Source organism: Pyrus communis, chromosome 1, assembly GCF_041283825.1.
Source record: "Pyrus communis isolate YQ-2024b chromosome 1, ASM4128382v1, whole genome shotgun sequence".
In the NCBI taxonomy this organism is placed as follows: Eukaryota; Viridiplantae; Streptophyta; class Magnoliopsida; order Rosales; family Rosaceae; genus Pyrus; species Pyrus communis.
Window position 1 is genome coordinate 3,688,183 of NC_142565.1, and position 17,428 is coordinate 3,705,610.

At 37.7% G+C, this 17,428-nt stretch overlaps 3 protein-coding genes and 1 pseudogene across 8 annotated transcripts; 2 read left to right on the forward strand and 2 right to left on the reverse strand.

Annotated features, from left to right (window-relative positions):
* The first annotated feature begins 141 nt into the window (after positions 1 to 141).
* On the forward strand, positions 142 to 7,005 carry LOC137721313 (structural maintenance of chromosomes protein 2-1-like). 2 transcript variants are annotated; one of them, XM_068460413.2, is made up of 21 exons: positions 142 to 618; positions 1,055 to 1,735; positions 1,863 to 2,006; positions 2,142 to 2,432; positions 2,513 to 2,698; positions 2,782 to 2,946; positions 3,043 to 3,102; positions 3,330 to 3,392; positions 3,573 to 3,664; positions 3,918 to 4,014; positions 4,198 to 4,314; positions 4,423 to 4,641; positions 4,735 to 4,875; positions 4,947 to 5,114; positions 5,189 to 5,373; positions 5,525 to 5,618; positions 5,691 to 5,779; positions 5,896 to 6,121; positions 6,249 to 6,323; positions 6,551 to 6,701; positions 6,794 to 7,005. In XM_068460413.2, the coding sequence occupies exons 1-20, from the start codon at positions 301 to 303 to the stop codon at positions 6,665 to 6,667; spliced, it is 3,528 nt and encodes a 1,175-aa protein (XP_068316514.2). In that variant the 5' UTR covers positions 142 to 300; the 3' UTR covers positions 6,668 to 6,701; positions 6,794 to 7,005. The 2 variants fall into 2 exon arrangements, with proteins under 2 accessions (XP_068316514.2, XP_088549120.1); XM_088692994.1 differs by having other exon boundaries at positions 144 to 618; positions 6,780 to 7,005.
* LOC148698984 (NADPH-dependent aldo-keto reductase, chloroplastic pseudogene) lies at positions 6,780 to 8,955 on the forward strand (annotated as a pseudogene).
* LOC148698985 (P-loop NTPase domain-containing protein LPA1 homolog 2-like) lies at positions 8,943 to 11,782 on the reverse strand. The gene is made up of 15 exons (XM_088677907.1): positions 11,735 to 11,782; positions 11,590 to 11,652; positions 11,402 to 11,475; positions 11,286 to 11,319; positions 11,123 to 11,181; positions 10,881 to 11,033; positions 10,642 to 10,739; positions 10,491 to 10,546; positions 10,228 to 10,417; positions 10,005 to 10,120; positions 9,842 to 9,895; positions 9,640 to 9,705; positions 9,485 to 9,559; positions 9,254 to 9,344; positions 8,943 to 9,169 (listed from the first exon to the last, which is right to left on the reverse strand). The coding sequence occupies exons 1-14, from the start codon at positions 11,780 to 11,782 to the stop codon at positions 9,282 to 9,284; spliced, it is 1,149 nt and encodes a 382-aa protein (XP_088534033.1). The 3' UTR covers positions 8,943 to 9,169; positions 9,254 to 9,281.
* Positions 11,783 to 12,246: 464 nt separating this feature from the next.
* LOC137720633 (uncharacterized) lies at positions 12,247 to 17,334 on the reverse strand. 5 transcript variants are annotated; one of them, XR_011066571.2, is made up of 17 exons: positions 17,007 to 17,334; positions 16,819 to 16,902; positions 16,633 to 16,706; positions 16,492 to 16,525; positions 16,345 to 16,403; positions 16,109 to 16,223; positions 15,960 to 15,997; positions 15,691 to 15,788; positions 15,507 to 15,562; positions 14,536 to 14,800; positions 14,296 to 14,411; positions 13,807 to 13,863; positions 13,501 to 13,566; positions 13,332 to 13,406; positions 13,031 to 13,121; positions 12,824 to 12,856; positions 12,247 to 12,722 (listed from the first exon to the last, which is right to left on the reverse strand). XR_011066571.2 is itself a non-coding variant. In XM_068459719.2 (16 exons), exons 1-15 carry the CDS (start codon positions 17,196 to 17,198, stop codon positions 13,059 to 13,061), a joined length of 1,392 nt encoding a protein of 463 aa, XP_068315820.2. In that variant the 5' UTR covers positions 17,199 to 17,334; the 3' UTR covers positions 12,247 to 12,856; positions 13,031 to 13,058. The 5 variants fall into 5 exon arrangements, 3 of the variants coding, with proteins under 3 accessions (XP_068315820.2, XP_088549135.1, XP_068315821.2); XR_015961847.1 differs by having other exon boundaries at positions 12,247 to 12,686; positions 17,007 to 17,333; XM_068459719.2 differs by having other exon boundaries at positions 12,247 to 12,856.
* Positions 17,335 to 17,428: the final 94 nt, after the last annotated feature.

Sequence of the window (17,428 nt, forward strand, 5' to 3'; positions counted from 1 at the left end):
ATGTTTTCAATCACTGGGCCACTTCAAGTGGTTTATTTAGGGTCCCTTAAGACATTTGTTAGTGTGGTATAAGGCCCAAACCTGACCGCTTAACAAACCGGTCCAATAAAACTCCAAACGACGTCGTCCGGTTCCACATTCTTGAATCGAGAGAGCCAAGTTCCCGCCTTGCACGTCCCGCGTGATAAGATTGAAATTCGAAAACTTTCGACTTTCAGAGAGGTTTCTAGGGTTTTCAAATTTCTCACTGTCCGTACACCCTCCATTGAATTCGAAAACCCTCTCGGTTCTCGGCAGAAGATGTACATCAAGGAGGTATGCCTGGAGGGCTTTAAGTCCTACGCTACCAGGACGTTGGTGCCCGGGTTCGACCCGTTTTTCAACGCCATAACGGGTTTGAACGGGTCGGGAAAGTCCAACATCCTCGACTCCATCTGCTTCGTCTTGGGCATAACAAATTTGCAGCAGGTCCGCGCCGCCAACCTCCAGGAACTCGTCTACAAGCAGGGCCAGGCCGGAATCACCAAGGCTACCGTCTCCATCGTCTTCGACAATTCCGACCGCGCCCGTAGTCCCCTCGGATACGAAGCCCATTCTGAAATCACCGTCACCCGTCAGGTATTTCGTTTCCCCGATTTTCACAATTGCGTCTCGTTTTACTGTTCAATTTCGCTTACATTAGCTTGAATTTTGCTGGGTTTTGTCAATTGGGTCTGGTTTTGGTGTTCAATTTTGTTTTGATTGCTTAAATTAAGTTCAATTTGGTGATAACATGCCGGATTGCTTGTCAGTCCCCTTTAATTGAATTGTCTAATTCTTTCCATGATTTAGAATTTTGAGTAGAAATGAACTAACTGTTATTAAGTGTGTGCGATGAGAATTGTTGTTCCTTTTTTAGTTCAACTTCGGATTTTTTTTTTTTTTTTTTTCTTAAAATATCTTGATTTTGGTGACAATTTGGTGCGGGCTAATAACTTCCATGCTAAATTTTTTGTTGTTGGGCTCAAACAAAGCGAGTGCTAAGTGGTTGATGAGAAGCTATTTGTTTGCACAGATTGTGGTTGGTGGAAGGAACAAGTATTTGATCAATGGGAAACTTGCACAGCCTAGTCAGGTCCAGAACCTTTTTCATTCAGTGCAGCTCAATGTTAACAACCCGCATTTTCTGATAATGCAAGGGCGCATTACCAAGGTTTTGAATATGAAACCACCCGAGATTCTCTCTATGCTTGAGGAGGCTGCTGGGACCAGAATGTATGAGACCAAGAAAGAGGCCGCTTTGAAGACACTTGAGAAGAAGCAGAGTAAAGTTGATGAGATCAATACACTTCTTGACCAGGAGATACTGCCTGCCTTGGACAAGTTGAGGAGAGAAAGGGCCCAATATATGCAATGGGCTAATGGCAACGCTGACTTGGATCGCCTGAAAAGGTTTTGCATTGCGCATGAATATGTTCAAGCAGAGAGAATTAGAGACAGTGCAGCGTCTGAGCTGGAACAAGTGAAGGCCAGGATTTCCGAGGTTGATGATGATATGAGAAAGATGAAGGGAGAAATACAGGAAATGGAGACACAAGTGTCGAAGTTGACTGCTGAAAAGGAGGCTAGAATGGGTGGAGAAGTAAAAACTTTGTCTGACAAGGTAGATGCGCTTTCTCAAGATCTTGTGAAGGAAGTGTCTGTGTTGAGTAATAAAGAGGACACTCTTGGTATTGAAAATAAAAATGCTGAAAAGGTAAATTTTGTAGTCTATGACTCGCTAGATTCTTCTAATGCTGTCACGCGCTTTCAAGTTTGTTCTATTGTTATTCCTTATATTCCTCAGTTTAACAATTAGATTATGACATCCTTAATGTTGGCAGATTGTTAACAATATTGAAGACATGAAGCAGTCTGTAAAAGAGACGGACTTTGCTATAAGAAAGGCTGAAGAAGGAGCAGCTGATTTGAAAAAGAGAGCAGAGGAACTTTCTCAGACACTGAATGAGTATGAAAAGGATTACCAGGTAAATGTGTATCCATATGTTGGTTTTCTACTTTATATTGTCAATGATCAATGTGCATGCAAGCCATATTATTTATTATAAATTATAATCACTATGATTGAGGCGACTAATGTTTTAAAAATAAACTATGTTTAGGGTGTACTAGCCGGCAAGAGCAGTGGAAATGAGGAGAAATGCCTCGAAGATCAACTGGGTGATGCCAAAGTAGCTGTTGGCAATGCTGAAACAGAACTAAAACAGCTGAACACAAAAATAAGTCATTGTCAAAGGGAGTTAAAAGAGAAAAATAATCAACTAATGTCAAAACGTGAAGAAGCTGATGCGGTAAAGAGTGAACTTACTGCTAGAAAAAGAGATCTGGAAAATCTTGAAAATGCACTGAAGTCTGTTCCATATAAAGAGGGCCAGATGGAAGCATTACAAAAGGTAAACATGATTTATGTTTGATCATTTTCTCTGCACTTAAATAGTTCAATCTCAGTTTAGCTCTATGAATATTTCTTCAGGATCGTGCGTCTGAGTTAGGGGAGGTGCAGAAGGTGAGGGATAAAATGCGAAATCTTTCAGCTCAATTATTGAATGTTGAGTTCACCTATCGGGATCCTGTGAATAACTTCGATAGGTCCAAGGTCAAGGGTGTCGTCGCAAAACTTATCAAAGTGAAGGATAACTCCACCATGACTGCCTTAGAGGTCAGAATGAATTTGTAACTAAGAATTTTATTTCATGAGTTAGATAGATAATGTATTAATTCTTAGATTGATTCATTTCGCAGGTTACTGCTGGTGGAAAGTTGTTTAATGTTGTTGTAGACACAGAAAGTACAGGAAAACAACTTCTTCAGAATGGCAACCTTCGAAGAAGAGTAACAATTATACCTCTGAACAAAATACAACCGTATACTGTTCATCCTAGGGTTCAACAAGCTGCTTCTAAATTGGTTAGTTTCTCTACCAATAGAACCCACCCCCCTTTCGTGCCACCCTTGTTCTCTCAGTTGTGTAGCTTATTTGCTGAAACTTGGCTTCAATTTCAGGTTGGCAAGGAGAATGCAGAGCTTGCACTTTCTTTGGTTGGGTATGACAATGAATTGAAGGTATGCATCAAGCAGCCCCATATAAAACTAAACCTGATATTATTTTTTGTACATATACCATAGAGTGTAGAGTTGTAGAGTTCTTTGATGTGTGTTTTCTATACTTGAGACAATTATTAATACTTTAAGTTTGTTGTAGGCTTCTTTCTTTCTTCTTTGGGATATTATGCAGACGCGAACAATGGATTTTGGAATTTTATCTTTTTGAATTTCAATTTTTATTGCAGAGTGCTATGGAATTCGTTTTTGGTTCAACCTTTGTTTGCAAAACTGTAGATGCTGCAAAGGAGGTAGGCCAAACTTTGCTAATTTGTTCATGTATAAAATTTCTTTAACAGTGCACATGCTTCTCATCTTGATTATGTTTGATTTGGTGTAGAATGATTCTGTAATATTGTACTTTTATGAAAATGAATTCTATATTTAGAAGGGTGCATGACACAAATTGCATCTCCTTGAATGTTTTCTAGGTTGCTTTTAACAAGGAAATTCGCACCCCAAGTGTCACTCTTGAAGGTGATGTCTTTCAGCCTAGTGGCCTTTTGACTGGTGGAAGCCGCAAGTAAGTCATTGTTGTTTTTCTCCTCAGTTCAAAATGGAATAGCCATATATCTGTTGCTTTTGTCCCTGCCTTTCAAATTCTTGTTGTTGTTAACATTTTCCTAGTGAATGCTCCAAACTAGTTATTGTCTTCTTCGTAATATGCATGCTGCACTGAGTAACTAAAATCTTACATTTCTCTAAAAGTTGTTTTAATTGCTTTTGTCTACATCTAGCTTGTCAGCCTATTAAAGAAACCATTCACTCTGTCACAGGGGTGGGGGTGATTTGTTAAGGCAACTTCACGAGCTGGCAGAGACTGAACAAAAACTTTCCGTGCATCAGAGAAGATTGACCGAACTTGAAGCAAAGGTTGACCATAAGAATCTTGTCGTCTTTCTTTAAATACGAACGAATGAGATGAATTTTGTGATAGTTAGGACCCCTCTTGTTTGCATATCTTAAATAGAGAATTTTTGGGGATGTTTTTGCATTTCTTTGCGAATTGGAAGCATTTACATGGGTTATATATTTTGTCAACTTCTTAAATTGCAGATTACAGAGCTTCTGCCCCTTCAGAAGAAGTTCATGGAACTTAAAGCACAGTTAGAACTTAAATCCTATGACCTTTCATTATTCCAGGGCAGGGCTGAGCAAAATGAGCATCATAAGGTTTTGTCCAGTCCTCTCTTTCTCTTGGCATACCAACCACACGCTTTATTTTGCAACTTCCTTTACTGGTTGATATGATGACATGGTATGATTTCTTGGTGTTACTAGCTTGGCGAATTAATAAAAAGGATCGAGCAGGAACTTCTAGAAGCACAATTTGCAGCAAAAGAAAAACAGCTTTTGTATGACGATTGTGTGAATAAAGTTTCATTACTTGAGAAATCAATCAAGGAGAATGACAATAGTCGGGAGGGAAGGCTCAAAGATTTTGAAAAGAAGATTAAAGAAACAAAAGCTCAAATGCAATCAGCTTCAAAGAATCTCAAGGTAGGTTATGATTAGCTTTGTGGTTTTATATGAGTTGTTGGATTTTGAAGTAGCCCGTTAAGTTTTGTGTGACATGATTTTATTCACTGCTAGGGGCATGAGAATGAAAAAGAGAAGCTGACTATGGAAAAGGAAGCTGTTATAAAGGAACTTGCATCTTCAGAGACTCAATTAGCTTCTTTGAGAACACAAATTAACAACCTAATTTCAGAAGTGGAAGAACAGAGAGCAAAGGTAAACACTGATATTTAATTTGGCTAGACCTTTTGAATACAAGTTTCATGGTGCATGCATCTCCTTTGCAGGTGGGTTCTACAAGAAATATTCATGATAGTGTCCTATCTGAGCTTAACTCATGTCGTATGAAGATGAAGGATTGTGATTCCCAAATTAGTGGCATTCTTAAGGAGCAACAAACACTTCAACATAAACTTAGTGAGACAAATCTTGAAAGGAAGAAAATGGAAAATGAGGTAATTACCCTCTATATTTATAACATTCTCCATACCATTACATGCTAACTTACCCCCTTTTCAATTTTTTCTAGGTAAAACGAATGGAAATGGAGCAGAAAGATTGCTCTACCAAAGTTGATAGATTGGTAGAGAAACATGTCTGGATTGCATCCGAGAAGCAGTTATTTGGGAAAAGTGGGACTGATTATGATTTTTTGATGCGGGATCCTCGTAATGCAAGGGAAGAACTTGAGAGACTACAGGCCCAACAGTCTGGGTTCGTGACTTGGAATTCTCTTTCTCTTCATTTTTGGTTTTTATCGCCTGCTTCTTAGACAGAAGAATTTTCAATTTGATGCTCTAAATTTCTGAAGTTATGCTATTATCTTGCATGGTGCCAAGAAGTTGACTTTCTCCTTCTTTTGCAGCCTTGAGAAAAGGGTGAATAAGAAAGTTATGGCCATGTTCGAGAAAGCAGAAGATGAGTACAACGACCTAATGTCTAAGAAGAACATCATTGAGGTTGTTTACTTTTCTTCCGTCCACATACGTGTTATTGCTTTCTTTTACTTACTCTAATTTTGGCTTTCGTAGAATGATAAGTCTAAGATCAAGAAGGTGATTGAAGAGCTGGATGAGAAAAAGAAGGAAACACTGAAAGTTACTTGGGTAAAAGTTAACAGGTGAGTCTTCTTCTCAAATCGATAGGCGGCTTTACAATTAGCTAATAAGTTCTCTACGTTTGTAATGTTCTTGGTTCTTTATCCCACAATTACAGTTTCATATTTTCTTTCTTCAGTGACTTTGGATCTATCTTCGCTACCCTTTTGCCTGGCACAATGGGAAAGCTTGAACCTCCTGAAGGGTGCAGCTTCTTAGATGGACTTGAGGTTCGTGTTGCATTTGGGGGTGTTTGGAAACATTCCTTGTCAGAACTGAGCGGAGGTCAGCGATCTCTGCTTGCACTATCTCTGATCTTGGCATTGCTTCTCTTCAAACCCGCCCCACTTTATATACTGGATGAGGTACGCCTAACTTTTCCTGTATCAAAAACCAGCTTCTCCACTTTACCTAACTCCTCCAATGTTCGTTGTTCTCGATTTGCTATTCTGCATACATGAAGTGGTTGTCGGGATGTCATTTCACTTACAGGTTGATGCGGCTCTTGATCTAAGCCACACGCAGAACATTGGAAGAATGATCAAAACTCATTTCCCCCACTCCCAGGTTTGGTGGTTTCTCTTGTGTCTTTAGTAGAGCATATTTTCGCAACTTATACATATTCGACATGATTCTAAATTCCAAAAGTAAGCGTCAAATGCAGGCTAATAAGTATCTAGGGTTCTCAGATCTTCGAAACTTCATACCAACAGCCTTGCACGGCATGCATCGCTTTCTAATTGATAAAACATCCTTTGAAACTTGATCTTTCTCTCGGTTTTCACATTTTGCAGTTTATCGTGGTTTCGCTGAAAGAAGGCATGTTCAACAATGCCAACGTTCTTTTCCGAACGAAATTCGTGGATGGAGTTTCGACTGTTCAAAGGACTGTTGCAGCCAAGCACAAGTGATTTTGGTTGCTTTTGGAGACTCTTGCAAACCAAGGTACCTCTCCACCCGCCTTCCTTACCAGTCTTTTCTACTGAATTTTCTTCGGTGGTTAAACCTTTTGTTTTGGTTCAGATGGTGTGTTTCAGATCGGGAGCTCTGCCGGTGAAGGTTATTTGCCTGCAACATGTGTACGGAAACTTCTTGTTTGACCGCACGTGTAAAACTGTCAAACTGTAAATTTAAACATGAAACTAACGCATTTATATTTACTTTGTAACTTGTTGGTTTAGTGATATAATTAAAGATTAGCAGGTTTGGAGTTTGACTAAAGATAAATAAAATCAATTGATTTTGGGAAGATATCAAGTGGCTGGTTTTTTTGTTTTTGTTTTTTTGTAATGGGGTAAAATGGAACCATGTCTACTGGGAGACAAACTTCACGGCGGATGCTATGACTTTATTAGGTCATAATTGTAACAATCTTTAGATTTGGAACGGTTGTATTCTGCATCAAGCCGGAAATGTGCTTTTGCATGACCCTCCAGGCCTAGGATGTTCCCGAAGCTTCTTATTAATGCTATTGTTTTCTAAAAAAAATTGATTTTTGGGATAATATTTAAAGGTTAGCAGGTGTTGAGTTTGATTGACGATTAATTAAATAACTGTATTATAATTTCCAAAAAGTTATATGTTTAGGGTTGTAGCTTAAGCCACAAGATTAAGCAACAATCTCATACTTACGATCTTCCAATCTTCTTAAAAAGTTAAAAACTAAAAATAGAACCGTCCAAATGTACTTGTATTTGACTTTAGAGCAATGTCGACTAAGAGCGTGCATTGTGCAAGACTAAGGAAGAATAATGCTAATATAAATTAGTTGCTTTTCAAATGTCGATTGACTTGATTCCTTGACAAAGTTGCATGTCAAATACCAAATTACTTGATTAATTTATTTAATTATGGTTTAGAGTCAACAAACCCAACAAAAAAAAAGATTTAACTTTTTGCACGCTCAAGCATCTTCCTTTTTTTTTCTTTTTTTCTTTTTTTTTTTTGGTAACAAAAAGTTTAGGATGTGATTAGTAACTCTCACCACTAGTGTCAGTATAGACTTACAACTTTAAATCAGGAAGAATTACGTGTGCCACTTAACTACTAGCTGTCACTAATATGAATTTATAGGAGTTTACAAATCGCGTACTTAGAAGAACGGTTGACAATTGAAATTGAACTTGAATTAGGGGTTCACTAAAAACACGCCTTTACCACTGAACTAACCGTCGTTGGCTTGCGGGAAAGGATGAGAGAAGGTAGGAGGAGGTAACACCTGTTGTTCATAGAAGCAACTGTTGTTCAAAAATAATATAATGAAACTTCCTGCTAGACCAATACACGTAATCAATTATATAGTTGTTGATATATTGTGTCAATGTGTTCGTTTAAAGTACTCGTGGAAAATTAGATTGCGAAGTAATGAAATTTTATTTACTTGAACATTACATGTAATTAGTTCGTTCAAAATTTTCCTTCAATATGGATATTGTCATCATAAGAAATGTTTAGAGAATTCTCTCAAAAATAACTCTCAACAGATTCTCTACCACCTTATATTTTTGGCATAAAATATTTTATAATGTTAGATACCGAGAAATTATATATGCGAACAGGTGGAAATGCATCCGAGGTGGAGGCAAAGAGAACTTCAAGGTTTATGTGGGGACCACAATATCCATGTAAGTGCTTACTCACCACTTGGTGGGCCTGGGAATTCGTGGGGATCAACCCTTGTGGTGGACAGCCCAACGATCCGGTTCATTGCCCACAATCGCAAAGCAACTCCAGCCCAGGTAAACCCATCAAATAACAAACCCAATAGCAAACTTATTTACATTTTTTGAAAAAATTGAAACATAATATATGCTTATTTTTTCTAATATAAGCAATATTCTATTTTAAACGGCAATAAGTTGTAGGTTGGAAATTTGAACGCAATATGCATAAGGAAATCACATCCGTTATAACCAATGTGACTGATATCTGCAAACGTCATATGCTAATTAAATTCATTTACTTGATGTAGGTTGCTCTAAGATGGGGATTATCAAAGGGATCAAGCATGATTGTGTAAGGCATTAAATCAGAAAGGATTAAGGAGAACTTTGGAGCCATTGATCTGAAATTGGACGGTCAAGATTTCATGGAGATAGACAAGTTGGAGGAAAGGAAGATCATGAGGGGAGAGTTTCTAGTCAATGAAACCACAAGCCCATACAAAACAATTCAAGATTTATGGGACGATGAGATTTAAATTCATCTCACATTGTTGTATCTTGTATGTAATTTAACCTTTAATCTTCAGTTAATCATAAATTTCGCCACAAAAATGCATAAACATCATTAAAATACACATACAAAACTCGAACTTGTCACTTGATCTTCGCCATCCAAACCGGTTTGCTGCTTTAGAACCCTTAGATTGCTGGTTCTTTTCTCCGATTCTGAACCCTAAACACGAAAATGAACTAAAAACGGTTGAATAGGTAACTGATTTACATACATTACTGAAAGGAAAAAAAAAAAATTGTATATGATAGCCCAAATCACACCTGCCTTGAGCTAACATATGAATGCAGTCTAATTTTCCTGAAGCTGCCTACTGTTTCCATTGGATGCGGGCGAAATTCCTTGGTGGATACGCTAAATAACGATGAGCTGGTTGAGTAAGATAACTAACACATAATATTGAGTTGGACATAGACATCCAAGTTTTGCAGATTTAAGAAGCATGCAGGAATGTGCAAATTTGAAAATGTTTGATCATAACTCGGAAGAAGTACCTCGAGAAGATATCCGTGCAGCCAGACCAACGTCGGGTTGAATGTGTTTGCTGATAGGTTGAGTACTTTCAATCCCTGTTTGAATCAGATTAGCCAAAGATAAACAATCTACCAATTTAAAGTTAGTAACCGAAATTCAAAAGAAACGCGCTTACCTTGGAATTGAATGAACAAAGATAGTCCTGAATGGTCTTTAAGTTTCTTGCTAGCTTATCTTTTTCCTAGAAAGGTAAAAAGAAGATCAGGAGACTGTTCTAACAAACAATCAGACTGTTTAGTTTTCGATTAATCAACGAAAGATAAGCCTATAATTTCATCGTAATTAACAGAAAATATAAGATGGTTGATAGTGAATACCTGGACTAGTTTATCATTGAATGTGTAAGTTGAGAACCATTCCTCTAGTAACGCCTGCAGATTGCGAAAAGAACAGGAGCAATGAGGTGAAATTTGAAGAATTAAAACTAGAGAAATGCTGTAATCTTAAAACTATATAATGTGACACAGGACGTGACCACACATTGTGATCGAATTCAGCCATCTTCAGAACTAGAGGTATGATAATCGGTCCAGGACCACACTTGTCTTTCGAAACAGAAATACTTTTAACCTCCTCCGAACCTTTCTCACTTTCACCTGCACCACCGCCGTGAAAGCTGTTAGAGAACTAACATGTTAAATGGTTCAACCCTTCAATTCTCTTCACCATAAACTTTGCAATCACATCCACATTAGGGGTTAACCTTTGTTACTGATCTCAGCGAAACCTCCTGATAGGCCAATAGCTTCCAGGTAACCTACATTGTTCGCGTTGTTAGCTGTTGGTGTCCCTTCTTCTGAGCTGACATGTACATTTTCCATGTGTGTTCTGGATTTGTATGGTGTTTTATTCACCTCCGCCATTAGATAAATGTTTGGATCGATATGCATTCCCTGTCGAGATCATCCATGCTGAGAAATACAGGAAACCAAACTAATTACAGTGAGATGTTTACAATTATCATACTTCGATTATTATTGGCTTCCCATCTTTCACTGCTTTCTTCAAATCACCCGCCAATCCTAGCGAACAAAGCATATGAATAAAGAGAGACATAATCTGCAAAACATTCTCTTACAGACTTGAAACTGTTCCGATTATCTTATAAAGCGACTACCTTTACGAACAATCCTGCATTCCCTACAAAACTCGGTAATTAACTCCTCCGCGGAGCTGAAGTCTCGCGCCCATACAGGAGTACATGCCAATGGTGCACTGAATTGGATTAAAAGACAGAATAAAAACTTCGATATAGAACAGAAAAACTTAACTTGAGCAACAAGAATCAAAGTTTTAACATAGAAACCATTCATTCCTCTCTTCAAATGTAAGAAACTAAATAAAATCAAGACCTACTCAGTTGATGTGCGCAGCAATTCGTATACCACATCTGTCTGCATGACATTAGGCAAATTCAACCTCTGTGCAATTTGTGTTGCAATCGTCGACTTTCCAACGCAGGCAGTTCCACATAAAAGAATGATCAATGGTACTCTTTGATGGTGAAGTCTGAAAGAAATGTAACCCCCACCAAATTGTTTCTTAAAAAATAATGAATCACCATATATAATGCAGCGAAAAATTTACCATGGACTGACCTCTTCATCATCTTGTAACGATTTAGGTACTCTTCCCCATAGCCTCTTTGCTCCATTAGCTGCACGTTATACAGAAATGTGAAGCTGATCAAATTCGACATGGTGAAATTTCGAAGTTCACAGCTTCAACTTGTGTGGTACAACGACAAATGCGTGCCATTACCTTGAACATATTAGCTTCCAAATCGGACTGCGACCTACGATGCAGTAACAGACTGCAAAGTTAATCCATTGGTGAAAATCTAAACAAGAAATTGAAAAAGCAACGACACGACATACACATCTAGAAGGCTGTTGTCTACAAGCAGCTTCTTGAGCTCAAGAGCGATTTTAATAGCTGTGTGATTTGGGATCTAATAAACAGAATTATAATTTCGTCATCAGATTTCGCGCTAAGAATTAGATGATCGAATTGTGATCAGCCAAACGAAGCATTGTTAAGGAAATGCAGATTGAATTGAAACCACCTTGGTGACAGCTAACAGCAAAAGCCTCGAAAACACGTAGTAGTCACCCAACCACACCTTCACCTGGTTACGAAACAACAAACTTTACCACTTCAATTTTCTCAGGAACCAAACAGAAAGAATGATCAAGAAAAAGAAAACTAACCTTGATAAAGTCGTATTTGGAGGAAGCAGTTATGGTTCTAGGACCCATCTCCTGCAAATTTGTATATTACAAAATGCAGATTGCATGTTATCTTCGATTCTTGGATTTAATCTCATAGTCAAAATGACCTAAGATTTTAATGATCCATGCAGCTCGTTGATTTTTTATTTTATTTTTAACTCACTGGTTTTTGTTGATTTTGAGCTGATAAATCGTATGGTATATCATTTTATGTGTTATAATAAGAGAGCACTGAAAAATTCGCAAGACGGAAAAAGTAGTAGCAGGTGATATCGAAGTTATAGTAAACAATAATGATAGGCTTATTACATTTTTATACCGTACTTTAACGTCGATATGCAGTGTAACTGTCACGTCGATAAAATCACGGGATACGAATACATTACACACCATATCATACGGTATTAATACGAGGTAACCATTGGCATTCCTTTGAATACATCATGCCACGTCATGCGGTATCAAAATGTGCTACAAATGTGTGGTATCCCTAGCATTAATCGATAGACAATTTATTGCGTTTCTTTGTTCACATATACAGAAAAAAGGCGAAGAAGATGCACATACAACTGAAGCAGTCCAAATAATGTGTCGACCGTCGAACAAGTGGTTAAGAACATCATTGTCTTAAATACAGGATCTCTTAAGTTATACATACGAACACTACGAAGACAACTTACTGACTGATTTTGCATGCCAGCAAGTTCCTCCCAAGCCCGAAATTTAGTATCGTAAAATTGAATTTTGGAGTAGTCTTGGATGCGTTAAAGAGGCTGCATTTGGTTGAAGTCTGGCATCTCGTATCGAAGAACAAATAATGCAGGTAGAAATTTGTTTTGCAAGCTGCTGCGGCCGCTGCTGCAAGGGTGCGTATAAGTATTTGTTCTCCGTTTTGTTTCCCGACATTTGATCTATATCATCCAGCCAATCACTGTTTCAAAACCGTTGCTGGTTCTTTTCTCCAGCTCTATGTGAACCACAAGCAGATATCATCAAGGAATGAATTTAAGAACAAACAAATGAATGTAAAGTTGGTGACGAGCATAGTATTTTTCGTGTTTGTTTTACCTCTACCATCATCATTTCCCCCTTTTACAATATCTATGAGCAAAACAGTTCAGAATCAGACTGATAAGATGCAACTCTTTCTTAAAGATAAATTTCATTGAATTTACCATGTAATGATTACGTTTAAAGAAAAAACAATGAATACGAATCTATGTATCATATAGATTCAAAAAAATAAGATCAAAACAATGGAAGTCCAACTCATACCAGCCGTCAGCTAACATTGCAATGCAGTCTAACTTTCCGCAGGCTGCCTACTATTTTCATTGGACACTGATGAAATACCGTGCTCTATACACTGTATAAAGAAACAAGGAACCAGTTAATGTATTTTTCTCATATTTCAGCCACCGTGGCAGTTATTTATGTAATCTTGTATTGGTGAAGGTATAACATGATGGTATCATTTGGGGCCATCAGTTGGGCATTAAACATCCAAAATTTTCAGGTTTTAGCAGCACTAAAGAGGCCAGGACAGAACAAATTCAAAAGAGTTCATCAGAAGTACCTCAAGAAGATAACCATGCAGCCAATCCAGTGTTTGCGGAAATGTGGTTGCTGATATATTGACGACTCTCAATCCCTATTTGAATCAAAGATGATCGAATAAGACAACCAATAATAAACAATCAGCTAGCCCACAGATAAAAGGAGATAAAACACATGAAGGAACTTACCTGCGAATTGAATGAACAAAGATAGTCCTGGATGGTCTTTAAGTTGCGTATTAGCTTATCTTTATCCTGGAAATGATAATTACGAATGTTTGAGGGGATTTTTCTAACTTATTCGACGGGAAACTCCTCATTTAACTAACATTTAAGAACAAAAGGGCATGAGAAGAGAAAAGACAAAAAGGTTCAGAATACCAATAGGCCAAAACTACCAAGCATCACATGAACTCTATTGTAATTTGAGATTAATAAATTGGCAAAACAGTCCATTTAAGCATTCTTCATGGATAGCAAAAAATTATTTTGTACCTGGGCTATAGATTTATCACTAAATGTACAAGTCGAGATCTCCTCTTCTAGTAATGCCTGCAAATGAGAAGTATAGGTACACAAATTACAAAATAACGCAAAGATTCAGAATATAACACAAACAATGAAAAATTTGCAGTTACATCACCAACATAAAAAACTCAAGAAATTCTTTACCAAGAGCCAAGAATAAAAGCACGAGAATCTATATTCACTTTTCTACGAAAACTATATGTATTCTAATTTCCAAATGATACCAATTCAGGATTTAGAGGACTATGATTAAGAGAGGAGAGCGAAGACAGCACTAATAAATGTGCATCCACAAGCACAGCAGTCACTACTACTTCTTGGCATAAATGCCAAGTTACTTGTGAAACGAAACCAAAACCAATCAAGGCCAAATGCACTCACAAAGAAAATGAGGACACTGGGAAAAAGAGTTTGTACCACAATAAACTACATAAGTGAAAGAGAATGTGACCGCACCTTATGATCAAATTCAGCCATATTCAAAACTATAGGTATAATAATTGGTTTAGTACCAGACTTCTCTTTCTTAACAGAAGTACTTTTACTCAACTCTGGATCAGTAACACTTTCACCTGCATCGCACAAAAGTAGTTAGAGAACTGACGTCTGCACTGTGCCTAATATGTTTCAGACCAAAATTAAGAGTGTTTGAACAGAATATAAACAATCTGAGAATTATTCACAGCCGGGATCAACCTTTTTCCTCAGAAACACTTCTGGCTAGACCAATAGCTTCCAGGTGATTCGAGACTTCGTCCACCTTGTTAGTTGGTGTCCCTTCTTTGCAGCTGACATGTGCAGTACTGTCGCAAACTTCAGATGAACTTCCACTTGGAGAATTGTTTTCCATCTGTGTGTTGGAACCATCTACTGCAACGGGGTCTGCCTCCTGAGTTTTCTCTTGTTCTTGTGTTTTATTATCATCTTCCATTAAATAAATGCTTGGATCCAAATGTATTCCCTGCCATTATCATCATACAAATGAAATCATCCAACATGAGAGCGAGACAAACTAAGTGGACAGAGGCTTGCTAAAGCTTATGACATTGTCATCGATAATTTGGAGTCCCTCTTTATTGTTCAGCATTATAAAACTCAATAGTCCATGCAGTGCCATGATAAGCATTCTCTCTCTATCCCTCTAGTAAACTAGAAAGTCCCGTCTGCAACATGGATTGCAGCAAATATCATGGATTTTTTAACATAAGCATGAACGTAGCACCCAAACTGGAATTCAATGAGGAAAGATTCTTAAGCCATATGATATACATACACACCCAACCCTTTGTTAAAAAGTAGAAACAATAAAATTTGTTCCGACACTTCTTACTGAAAATTACCAACCTAAGCAAATAGAGCAATAAAAGTTCATATGATTGATTCTCACTTCAAGACAAGATTCAGGTACATAACAAGATAATCGTGACTTGTGCAGAATCTCCAAAAAAAACTAAGCAAGGAGAGAACAAAAGTATTGGAGCGTCAAATCTGTACGAGCTTTTTCATGCTTAATATTTGAAACAGATCCTTTCGATGATAAAAAAAAAAAAAAAAAAGAAATGAAAAGGAAGAGAGAGAGAGAGAGAGAGAGAGAGAGGAAAAACTTTGAGAGGACAAAAGTAAGTTGCAATGCTATTGTCATCCATGAATATTAATAATAAACACACCTCTATTATTATTGGCTTTCCATCTTTCATAGCTTTCTTCATATCACCACCCAATCCTGGTAAACACATGTTTCAGAACTTTGATCAATACACTAGCCAAAGAGATATTTCTGATTTGTCAAGGTTATAACTTCAAAAGTAGTCATCTGGCACATCTCAGCAGATGGATTCATAAAGACATTACCTTTACGGACAATCCTGCATTCCCTACAAAATTCAGTAATTAATTCCTCAGAGGAGCTGAAATCTCGTGCCCATACAGGAGTAGATGTCAACGGTGCACTGAATTGGATAAAAGGAGAGAATAAGCATTCTAATATGTTCATCAAAACAAAAGACTTACACACAATCATAACTAATCAGATTAACATAGGACACGCTATTCTTTTGCATACTATTTTTTTGTGTACATTCAAATGAAAAACAAAGGAAATGTGTGAAATTGGGACATACTCTGTTGCCGTGCGCAACAATTCATATACCATATCCGTCTGTAAGAGTTACACAGGAAACAGAGGATCAATTGAAAATATCAAAGACATCTCTGCGCACCTTGAAAAAAGGTTGGGAGAGAGAGAGAGAGAGATGATAAATATTAGAACCTGCAAGACATTAGGCAAATTTAATCTTTGTGCGAGTTGGGTAGCAATGGTCGACTTTCCAACACAGGCAGTTCCACATACAAGAATAACTAATGGCACTCGTTGATGGTGAAATCTGTAAGAATTTGTCCCACCAAAGAAAAAAACTGGTATCAGTATTAATTTAGTAAAATTTACGATCTTTTGTTTATTCGGTTTCTAGGCACTTCCTAAGAGTACATAGATTTTAGACTGACCTGGTCATCATCTTGTACCGATTTATGTACTCTTCCCCATAACCCCTTCGTTCCATAAGCTACACATACAGCATGAACTCATTCAGCATGTAGAAAGTTTGCAAAGTGCACTACTTTTCCGACAAATACACAAGCATATGACATTACCTTAAACAAATTCACTTCCAAATCGGACTGCGAACTGCAACACATCAGGCGAACCCAAAAGCGAACCCATTTATAAAAATCCAATCAAAACAACAAGAAACATCATAATAACAAAACATAATCAATGTGGAGACAGCATACACATCTAGCAGACTGTTGTCAATCAGCAACTTCTTGAGCTCCAGCGCTATTTTAATCGCTACATAATTCGGGATCTGCAAATCACCACACCAAAAATTCACACTAAATAACATGATCAAACCATTAAAATTTACAAAAACAAACGGTTGAATCAAAATACTGAATTGGGTCGACTGAAACCGATACCTTAGTGACAGTCAACATTCGACTGAGCAAAAATCTGGACAGAACGTAGTAGTGGTCTGCATTATCACCCAGCCAGACCTTCACCTGATGACCAAAACAGAAAAGAAATTCGATTTCTGAATCATTTTCTCGGGAACCAAACAGAAATGAAGAATCTTTGTTATTTGGGTCAGAATAAAATGAAGAACCTTGACGAAGTCGTATTTGGAGGAGGTGTTGCGGGACGAGAATCTGATGGAAGTCGAAGAGACGCCACTGCTTCTGTTGCTGTCGTCGTCCAATTCGTCTTCGCTGATGTTACCGTTGCCGTCGTCGTCGTCGTCGATGTCGTTGACGTTGGGGCTTGAGACGGCGACTGCTTTGCCTTTGTTGTTGTTCATCTTCTGGGTGTCTGGGTGGAATCCCACCGTTGTTGCAGTTGGAGAGTGGAGTTGCAGCGAAAGAGAGTTGCGTGGGTGGGAGGGGAGAGAATGAATGAAAATTTTTCCAAGGCTATGTCAATAACGTCACTACCCACTTTTTATTTTGACACATATTTTATTAAATAATAGTTTCTTGATTATAAAAATAAGAAATTTGTGGAATTTTTTTATTGGACTAAATTAAAAAA

Coding starts and splice junctions, on each gene's coding strand:
- LOC137720633 (XM_068459719.2), bottom strand. CDS start 17,198: ATGAACAACAACAAAGGCAAAGCAGTCGCCGTCTCAAGCCCCAACGTC. Junction 16,404..16,491: donor TGGAAGTGAATTTGTTTAAG/GTAATGTCATAT, acceptor CTGTATGTGTAG/CTTATGGAACGAAGGGGTTA. Junction 16,224..16,344: donor CGGTACAAGATGATGACCAG/GTCAGTCTAAAA, acceptor AAATTCTTACAG/ATTTCACCATCAACGAGTGC.
- LOC137721313 (XM_068460413.2), top strand. CDS start 301: ATGTACATCAAGGAGGTATGCCTGGAGGGCTTTAAGTCCTACGCTACC. Junction 2,699..2,781: donor CCACCATGACTGCCTTAGAG/GTCAGAATGAAT, acceptor TTCATTTCGCAG/GTTACTGCTGGTGGAAAGTT. Junction 6,324..6,550: donor CTCATTTCCCCCACTCCCAG/GTTTGGTGGTTT, acceptor CACATTTTGCAG/TTTATCGTGGTTTCGCTGAA.
- LOC148698985 (XM_088677907.1), bottom strand. CDS start 11,782: ATGGGTCCTAGAACCATAACTGCTTCCTCCAAATACGACTTTATCAAG. Junction 11,182..11,285: donor TGGAAGCTAATATGTTCAAG/GTAATGGCACGC, acceptor TATAACGTGCAG/CTAATGGAGCAAAGAGGCTA. Junction 10,547..10,641: donor ATGCAGGATTGTTCGTAAAG/GTAGTCGCTTTA, acceptor TTTGTTCGCTAG/GATTGGCGGGTGATTTGAAG.